This window comes from Lepidochelys olivacea, assembly GCF_965140295.1.
Source record: "Lepidochelys olivacea isolate rLepOli2 genome assembly, chromosome: 7".
Lineage (NCBI taxonomy): Eukaryota > Metazoa > Chordata > Testudines > Cheloniidae > Lepidochelys > Lepidochelys olivacea.
The window spans coordinates 93,705,622-93,716,145 of NC_140417.1; the positions used below are offsets into that span (position 1 = coordinate 93,705,622).

General features: G+C 41.9%; 1 protein-coding gene across 1 annotated transcript; it reads right to left on the reverse strand.

The window, feature by feature from the left end:
* Positions 1–2,749: 2,749 nt before the first annotated feature.
* SLC35G1 (solute carrier family 35 member G1) lies at positions 2,750–9,964 on the reverse strand. The gene is made up of 3 exons (XM_084633986.1): positions 9,678–9,964; positions 4,158–4,338; positions 2,750–3,553 (listed from the first exon to the last, which is right to left on the reverse strand). The coding sequence occupies exons 1-3, from the start codon at positions 9,916–9,918 to the stop codon at positions 2,794–2,796; spliced, it is 1,182 nt and encodes a 393-aa protein (XP_084490112.1). The 5' UTR covers positions 9,919–9,964; the 3' UTR covers positions 2,750–2,793.
* Positions 9,965–10,524: the final 560 nt, after the last annotated feature.

A 10,524-nucleotide genomic window follows, 5' to 3' on the forward strand; every position in this document is an offset into this window, starting at 1 on the left:
GCCTAAAATCACGCTTTATAAACAGAACAAATAAATATATCAGCATTGCTGTATATCACTATACTCAAGGTCTTCCTCTCCATATTGTTTGAGCAACCATCATCTAAAAAGTTTTTTAAATCCAAATGAAGGCATTGCCCTTTTTAAAGAGCAAAAAGTGTTATAAAAGAAATTTGCTTAACTCAATTTATAAAGAAAGTAACACAATATAAGCCGTATCTTGCAAGATAGTGAATGCCTGCAACTCCCACTGATTTCATTGGAAGATGCAGGTACCCAGATATTCAACACCTTGCATCATCAGGCCCTAAAACATCAACAAATTTGTAGTTCAAACAGACCACAAAACCAAGTTTATTGTTTTCCTTCTTTCTATACACGCAATATTGTGAGAAAGTTTGGGAATAATGAGTGTGAACGGTCATGGAGAACCCCAAAGAAATCACAGTTTTGGACAAAAAAAATTACTTTGCCAGTTTGCTAACAGATGTTTGTTTTAAAAAGGATTAATAAAAATTTCAGTTTTAAGACTGACTTGCTATATCTCATTTACCATAGACAGTAAATTACACTTAAGGTGAAGGTTTGAAGAAGAAAACTTGAGAAAAAGATTTGTTCCAAAGTTACTAAACCAATAAACTGTCTATTTCAGACCTGCATATTTTCTATACTTAAGTAAATATTCATATATAATAAGACAACAAAACCTCTCTTCAGTAATTCAGGCTACTAAATCATATGCATCAATTTATAATAATTCAGGGACAATGTAGGATTCAAACATTTTCAACATAATTTCTAAAAAAGACAACCCTCCATAATACTTATGACTCTGTATTGTTGAAACTGGATCATTGTTATATTTTCATATTTTTTATTAAGTTTCCTTAATTCCTTTCCCTAGAGTTTTGATCTTGACATCAACAAAAGCAGCCTCAAACCCACAGCATATATTCTGAGGCAATCTTACACAAATATGGCTCATTTTTTCTAGAAGCATCCTAAAGCACTTTACTAGTGTTATACATGCAGGAATCACTTCACCCAAATCACTGCAGAGTGGAGTGCAACAGTTTTAACAATTTATCTCATGAAAGTGATGGTACATGTATAAATATCTGTGCATCAAGATAAGACTATATCCATTATTTTATGTCAGTTTCCACACACAGGATGTATTCTTGGGTTACCACTATAAAAGATCTTCCTCTTTCAGGAAAGAAGAGGAAACAATGTAATTGCCTGAAAAACTCCACAGGGAACAGTGTAAAGGGTCTCAGCAAAGTAAAAATTAAATTAATCTTAAAACTCAATTGGACTGAGACCCACCAGTACATCACAATCCATTCTGGGAAACCACTATGTATTATAGTGAACTTCTTTTCCTGCCCATAAAACTGGGAAACTGGACTCTATATTGTAATATTACCATAGTCATTGCTATCAAAACAGTCTTCAAACATTAAAAATGACATGTGAGGAGTGCAGGGTACATTTTGTACATTCTCCACTATGACGCTGGCTAACCAGTGCTGTTTGTGGAATCTCTAAATACCTTTCATTAGCTAGTGACAAGAAGAAAAGGGAGGTTTTACAATAAAACATTAAACATAACTGCAGCCAAGAAAAGTGCAACTTTTTTTTCCACAAAAATACTTTACACAAAGTATTAAACAAAATTGCTGAACAGCATTTTGAGTAATCTAAATTAAATACCTAAAAAAATACAAATAAAATATTTTTTGCATAGAATTAAGGATAGTGCAACACAGCATAACATTTTGTAGCATAAGAAATGGTCTACTCACAAAGGGCTATATTAACAACCATTTTCTTTAATCACTGAAATTGTAGCAACTAAAGAAGTAGTAAATCAATGTGACGTGGTCTATTGGGAAAGTCACTTTAAATTAAAAAAGTTAACTGACATAATGTTACATGTTAAGCCACTGAAAATAGTTTTCAGATTTACTTTGGCATTATCAGCCCTGCTCTCTTTTGATAATCAGAAAAACAATAGAATTTTCAAAAATAATACAGAAGATTAAAGAGCATATGTTTATTTAGAACCCAATTAAGAAAAATCCCTACATATCCAGCTTCTGTTTTCTGCAGAGATTTTTGGAGGCTGCCACATGTATCAGCTTTGCATGCCTGTTGTACAGAAGCTGTATTATTTTGTTGTTGTTTCTTTTTGCTGAATGGGGCCCTAACTGCTTGGAGTAAGTGTATTCATGAAACTATGTCACTGAGCACTTCTAAGATTAAAAATAGAAAATTTGAGTAGAGTTAAGAAAAAATAATTAGACTCCACTGCCTTGCTCCTATCCTATTCAGTTATACCTGTAGTAAGAGAATGCAAACTACTACCTTAGAATGGTAGACTAACTCCCACTTTAGAGATGGGTAAGTGACTATACAAGGTGTAAGAAATGGAGAATCTGGCCCAAAAATTTAAAGAAACAACACTAGTTTGTGGGAAAGAGAAAAAAACTTCTGAATACAGTTACTGCCTGTTTAAGATAGCAATCAGGAAACAGAGACAGCAAGATCTGTGAAAATACACCAATGCCTTCCTCAGTATGACACTGAGTAGCACATGCTGAACCAGCTAGTTAAAACATCTGCTATGCTGCTTGAAAGTCAGCCGACTCCTCCTCTTGGGGACAATTTGGTAACAGAGAGTTAAATAAATGAAATATTTTAAATAAATAAAATATATCTTACTATAAAATATATTTTCCCAAGATTATGATGGTTATCTTTGTTTCGGTGATGAAAGTGTCTGACTTGCTAGATTTCATTTTCTTTAGCCTTTTTTGAATTCTGTTGCCACTTACGAATGGCTGTTCCAGAGCTACTGGCTACTACACAAAGGGCACCACCCACCGTCCACCAAGTTGGCAGATGATTGAGGAAAAGAATCTGTAAGATAAAAGCGAACACCACATCCATAGTTTTCATTATGGCAACAGGACCAGCCTTCTCTATCTGTAATGCTTTTGTGAGAAATATCTGACCCCCCAACCCCAACAGTCCAATTAATATTAGGAGAAATCTATCTGTACCACAATATGGTAAAGTCCATTCATCTATTACAAACAGTGCTACAATGCATACAATTAATCCAATTACTGCATAATACCAAATGGACAAAAAATAATGCACAGATTTTCCCATCTTTCTTAATATAACAAAAGTTGAAGCTGTTGATACTGCACTTATGACAGCAGCTATTGTTCCTTTAAGATGATTTGTATAGCTTCCTTCAATCCCTATAATATTGGATCCAAACAGAAAAGGCGGTCTTGCAATAAGAACCACTCCAGTGATCGTAAAGAGGGTAAAAAGAAGATCCCAAAGGCTGTATTTCTCCTTGAGAAATATCCAGGCTAACAATGATGTAAAAACTGGACTGCTGAAAGTTATAACAGTGGCATCAGCTAGAGGCATTACTTGGAAAGCATAGTAGAGAAGAATCATTGCACCAGAGCCAAGGAATCCTCGAAAGAAAAGAAAAACTCGTTTACCTTTTGGTCCCAAAAACCCTGTTCTGAAAATTAAAAAGAAAAACAAAGATATAATCACATTGATCTCATAGCCTGATGATTCATAATCAAACATTTAATTTCACTATATTCATACCCTCAAATGAGGGACTTTTTATCATGAAACTGTCAGAATACCTTAATTTGGCTCTCTGCAGAGATTTTTTTTTGGGATTACTGTAACACCCAGAAGCCTCCATCAGAATCAAGATCCCATTGTACTAGGTAGGCATTGTTGTACTGCTTGCAAAATAACTCCATAGAAAATATAAAGAGAAATCCTACTAATGACTTTCTATTTTTAAGGATAATATCTCAGAGTTTCAGTGACGTATTTTTGGAATAATCCCTTCTTCTACTGCTCAGAGGCTCAAAATATTTCAGAGATGTTTTCTGAATCTCAAGGTCATTAAGAAAACAATGCTATTTATTTAGTGAGAAGTTACAAATGTTTCTTGAGACATTTCTCTTCTTCAATTAAATCCTAAATTAAAATAATACTTGCAGTCAGATTTACTTTCCAATTTCATTAATGATAGCTGTGGATATATTATTACCTACAGAACATTAGGTACCTCACAAGATTTTGTATTTAGACACAATACCTACTTGTAGTATATTAAACCAGGAAGAACAAATGCCATTTGGAAAACACATCGAAATGCACTGATTTCCACTGAATGTACATCTTCAATTTTTTTAAGAAACAAAGAAGCCACTGAGAAAAGGAAGGCAGACAATATAGTATAAAACAAGCCAAGTCCTGGGCAGGTGAATTTCTTCTTTGTTCCTGCAACAGATAATAAATTCCAGTTAGTAACTAACAGTAATTTACCTAATAGTAGGTTTTTCAGTTGTATTTGAAATTATGATTGTCCATACGATGTAGTTATATGGGGAGTCGGGGGAAGCAGCAAGGGGTGGGAAGGCAAAAGAAACAAGAGAAAACTACCACTTTTATTCATTGTAAGTACATTCCAAGCCCCTTATTAATATTTTCTTAGATCTCATGTATAGGAGGTGAAATTCAATACATAATGGCATTACACTCTTACAAATCACATTTTATTTGTCAGCTTAGGTGGTTTACATTTTTGGTTAATATCAAAATATTTGATTGTAATTTGAGAAATTCATTGCATCTGTGGTCCCCAAACTGTGGTGCAGACCCTTCTAGGGGGGTACGGGGGAACATTCAGGAGGGCATGGCAAGACCCAGGCCAGCCCCCACAGGGGGGTGGGGGAGAACCACCCTGCCCTGCTCTGCCCCCAGGCGCAGCCCCAGCCCGACCAGGACTCTGCTCCCAGCCCCGCCCCCACCTCAATCCCCAGCGTAGCTCCACTCCCAGCTCCGGCCCCAGCCCCACACCTCAGCCCCCAGCTGTGGCCCTGCTCCTGGCCCCCTTAACCCTTGTCGGGGTGGGTGGGGGGGAGTGAAGGGGGAGAGGCACCATGTGAAAAGTTTGGGGACCACTGGATTACATGCATCAGGTTTCTTTCTGACCACTGCTCTAGGTTTGAGGCTTAGAAAATATAACTGTGAAAGTGTACTGGCTCCTGCCAGGTCATGAAACACTGAACCTTAAGGCATATACGTCACCTTACTTCATTAAAATTCCAAAGACAAAAATCTTTGTTTAAAAAGCCAGTTAAGGTTGCTAAATGACAACAGTTACCTATCACACCATCTAAAAAACCTAAACACTTAAAATCAAGGAAATGATTCATTACGTATAACATGAATCTTACATTGTTTACAAACAAGTACAAAGAAATGCATATTTCATCATAACACAACCCCCTTAAATCTATGGATTTCTGGAGTTTTGGGGGTTTACCAATATTTTCTTGTAACAGATACTAAAATGGAAATATTTTTAACTAAAATAATTTTAAATTTGGTCAAGTGTTCAATCATCATGGTCTTGTTAAACAGTCCTTGCATCTTTGCCAGTTCTATAGACACAGGAGTTTCATCCCTGAATTCATCTGATTCCATCTTCCAGTTTCCCCCCATAAGAAGGTCCCTAACTCTGCTTCTTTGCTGGTCTTGAGGCTCCCTGATACTTCAGGCACCCTTCAGTGACATTTTCCTCCCTCTTCCTGGTCCCCCTCTATGTCCCCCAGTGATTCACAAAATGGCAAAAGGGGTGAAGATGAACTGCTGATGACCTGCAACATGCCTCCAGAGAAAACAAAATCTCTTTGCAAAATAAGATGAACACTCTACTCACTGAACCGTTAACTGAAGGAAAGTTAGAATCTCAAGGGTACAATATTAGCAAGGAGTTCTCATGTCATTAGAAGGGGAAAAATGATTGTACATATAAAAAAAGCATAATATTTTATGGTGACCCTAACTTGTATGCCACCACATAAAGATAATAAATGGAACAGCCACTCTCTAAAGCAGTTAGTTGTGATGAAAGATGGCTCCCCTTAGATAATGGGGGAGGCAGGGAGGCTGACAGATCTCACAGAGGGAGCACAAGGAATGACGTGACAGGACACAGCAGAAAGTTGCCTAGCAAGCAACCAAGAATCAAAATAGGGATTTGTTATATTTAATTAAGAAAGATTGTTCACAACCCACTTCGACCCTCCTTGGAATCACGACTCGAAGGTTAAGAAACTGCTCTATACCATCTAAAAGATGAGATTCCAGGCTGGCCTAATGTTTTATGACATTGGGTCCAGCTTTAACAGTTCTTAAGATAGCAGACATTAAAATCAGCTTGGAATGGAAGTGGGCTAGTGGGAACAGGGAAGGCAAATGATTACCAAAATGATGTCATTTTAAGGTTCAAAATCTCACACCACACTAGAGTGGGAAATTAATGACATTTCCAGTTGATTGCAACATTTGTTTTAGCTCTAGTAGCTCATAAGAAAGCAGTCCTTAAATCTGTCACTCATCTTCTATGCTATTCTGGCACTAGCCTAGAATTTTTAGCAATTGAAGACTAGTGTAAATTTTAATCCCTGAATAATATAATTGTCCCCATTGTGCAAGTAAGTCAGTCTCTTTTTCTCTCTCTCTCTCACACACACACACACTTTAAAATTATTGCCTGAGATATTACAGTAAGGAGACTCAGTGACCTACAGCTGAAAGAGGAGATCCAAACCCATGCTGGTCCAGGGAGGGAAGCACAAAAACAGAAAATCAAATTCATATTTCCTGCATGGTAGCCTGTTTGACTTCTACTATTTGTAGTAATCTACCAAAAAAATGGGACCCCTGAAGTGGATAGCGAATCAAATTAAAGCAAGAGCAAGAGCTCCCACATCTAGTATAAGCTTATGATTTGAAGAAAAAGAAAATTTTCTGAGAACTCTTAGCTTTAGTAATTTAGCCAGTGTACTCTGCATGTCTGAAAAACGTACTCCTCCATTATGACCTAACACTGGACTGTCAGAAAAATAAAAAGATATCAGAGAACACTAGAACTGAAAACAGTGGTATCTCAGATTACCAAAGCAAGAATTTACGACATAAAACAGTGCTTCTCAATACACTACTACTGTACTAATACAATTAAATAAGACCCTCCCTCCCCACGAGAATTAAAGTTGCTCAAGTTTATTTTCTTTCAAAGAACATACCAAGAAGAAAGTACGGTAAAGCAACATTCCTACCCAACTCAATGGAAGTCTGCAAATATTAACCTTTATCACCATGACACTCAACCACTCCAACAAACATGCATTCAGTTCAAAAATATCATTGCCTAGCAGCTCAAAAAGCTCTGAGAACAGGGAAAAGAAAGCTTTAAATGACACCTGAGCTTTCGCTACTAGATGCGTAAACATTTAAACAGAGCAGGTGTTACAGCAGCTTCTTATAGTTTCCCTAGTTCCGTTTCCTAATCAGTTCCACTCTCCAGTCCCTTAGACAACCTCCACCCCTTGTTTTAAGCTCTAGACAGGTACCTCCTGACTCCTGCCCCACTCAGTTTTCTTCTTGTAAACTATGAGCATTTACATTTAACATGTCTAAGTTTCATATGTGTAATTGTTATACTTGCAAAATATATACAAATAAAAATGTTTAGTTTGCAAAACAAAATGGAGTGGGCAGCTGAGAGATGGCAAGAGAAGGTAAAGGACATTGACCAAGAATGCTCTCCAAGTCCAGAAGAAGAGCTCCTAACCTTCATGTCTTAGGATGCTCACAAGAGAGGAATTATCTGGCAGACCTCAGGAAAGCTGCAGGAATAAGTTTGTGTCTGTGGGCTTCCCAAATTCCAGGAGACAAGCTCTGGACATGGACCCTTGTTTATAAGACAGCTCAGTCAGTGAGGAACCCATCTACAGTACTCACATGCTTAAAGTTAAAGCACTTGCATAAGTCTTTGCAGGATCATGGCTAGAGCCCCATGTTTTTCACAATTGCAAAATAAAATGAAAAACAAAAAATGTATAAAATTAAATGAAAAATTCCCCACATTGATGGCTCCTGCCCCACAGGGCTGGGCCCAACTCCCTGCTCTTGGCATGGGATTGCAGCACCACTCAGGTTTGGCCAGGCTGCCCTTTGACAATCATGATGGGGTGGAGGGTGGGGATTTGAGTGAGTGGCACTGTGACCCATGGGCAGACTGCAGTGCCCTCAGTGAGAAACTGGGTGAATCTGCAGAGCAGGGTGAGTAGTGCAGCATCTCCCATCCCCACAGGGGGTAGGACCCAGCCAACCCATACGAATTAAATGAAAAAGCACAAAAATATAAAAATATAAAAAAAACCCAAGAATTTCATGTGGCTCTAATAAAAATAACCAACGATAAAATATAAAAAATGACCTCAGACTATCAGAGAAAATAAAGTGAAGTAAAATATCTGTATTACCAATGAAGCCTCATAGTGGAGGCCTCATAAGTATGTGGATTTTCCCTCATATTTCTTCATTATAAGCAGAATACGGTTCAGAAAATATTGCTCACATGGCCAAAGTTCATTGTCCGTTATCTCTTAGTCATTTTCATTTACTCGGAACTGGCACACAAAGTTTACAATCCAAGAACAAATGCCCTCTGCACAGGTTTTCCCCACAAGATAAGCTCTAGGAAGCCAATCTCAGTGCTTGGTAAAAGAAAAGCAGAGACTTTGATGTAAGGGGTAAGGCAAGTTCAGTCTTGTTAAATAACCACTAAGCTAGGAACCAGGAACTTCAGGACTTTCTCAGTCTTCTGGACACTCACTCATGTGGCCTTGGGCAGGAGAGGTCACTGAAGCTTTGTGTCCACTTGTTTCCCAGTATGTAAAATAGACCGTGATATTTCTGTACCTCTGCAGAATGCTGTGCGGTCTTGTTGGGAGAGGATCCTAAAGCCCTTTAAACATGAAGTTATATAGTGCTAAGGATAGTTAGGATGGTGAATCCAAGCAATCTGGGCTTCACTTCTCTATACTTGTACCTTTAATGAATTAAGGTGGTTTTAACCTGGGGGGAATGGGACAAACAAAAGAGCATGAAGGGAACACAGTAGCAGCTGTGTTAGTCTGTATTCGCAAAAAGAACAGGCGTACTAGTGGCACCTTAGAGACTAACCAATTTCTTTGAGCATAAGCTTTCTTGAGCTACAGCTCACTTCATCAGAATGCATGAAAGCTCATGCTCAAATAAATTGGTTAGTCTCTGAGGTGCCACAAGTCCTCCTTTCTTGAAGGGAACAGGAGACCGAAGGCAAAATGTCCAAACGCGGGTAGCTACGTGTCCTGATTCACACCCGCCGCGTGTCAGGGGGTTGTGGTTGCCCAACGCCGTGGAAAGCCGACGTTAGGCCGCTGCCCAGCGCGCCAGCGGACGAGTGTTGAGGCGGGGGAGTGAGCTCTGAGCGCGCAGGGCTCGCTGGCCGTTAGCCCACGCGAAGGCGGGGGCAGACCGCGGCCATGCTGCCCCTCAGAGACCCGCACGGTCCCTGGAGACAGCGGATCGCGCCCCCATCTGCCTGGCGCCCTCAGGGGAGCGGCCCCAGGAGCACAGCTTGCGCCCAGTCACCGTGTTGGATGTACCCTGGTGCCCGCTTCCTCCGCCTGGCAGTGTCCCCCCGAGGGGCGGGGAGCCCACGCCGCAAGGCAGGGCAGGCCACGGCTCCCCTCCCCCGCCGGCCGGGCTTCCCTCCTCACCGGGCGTCTTCCGTGCCCACGGGAGCCTGCAGCGCGGCCGGGATGAGCCTGAGCAGCAGCTACAGCCACCGCCTCCGGGCTCCTGGGCGCCCGCCGCCTCCATGGCGCCCGCCTGGCACGGGGGGTGCTGCCCCGCGCCCCCCGCATCCTCCTCCTCCTCCTCGCTCCGCGGCGGCGCCGGCTCCCGTCCTCCTACGGGGGGAGCCGCAGCAGCACCGCCGCTGCCCAGGTGCCGCACCATGGGGCCGGCTGGGAGCTCCTGCTGGCTCCGCACGCTGATGCCGGCCAGCCGGCTCGCACCCGGCTTCCTGCGCACGCGGTGGCCCCGCCCAGGTACCGCCCCCTGGGCTGGGGCTTGCTGCAGCCTGCGGAAGGCTTGTGTTTGCCCCAGCCCTGTCACGGCTTGAAGGGTCGGCCGCCGGCGCCCAGCCTCCAAAGGGCTCCCTCCCCGTCAGATACCTAACCCTCGCCTGGCCTCAGCCGGGGAGCGACCCCTGTCCCTTGGTATCCTAACTCCGCATCGCCGCTCCTCGCCGATCTCTCCCCCGGAGGCCGGGCCCCACAACTCGGGCTGCGCGGCAGAGGTTCCGCTGGCGGTAGTTAAAGTGGATTGAACAGGAGGGGGCGCGCTCTCCGACCCAGCCACAGAAGGGAGGGAGCTGCCTGAGGAGGCAATGCCGCGCTTCCCCCGCTCTCCCTTAGGTTCACCCTGGTGTGCTGCTGCGGGTCCGTCAGCGCCTTGTGTGTGGGCTTCTGTTTAGCTGCATCCCTGCTGCTGCTGGCGCAGAGGCCTTAGCTGGCCGCTAGGGTGACCACGTCCATTTCAAGGACATAAAGCAAAACTTTG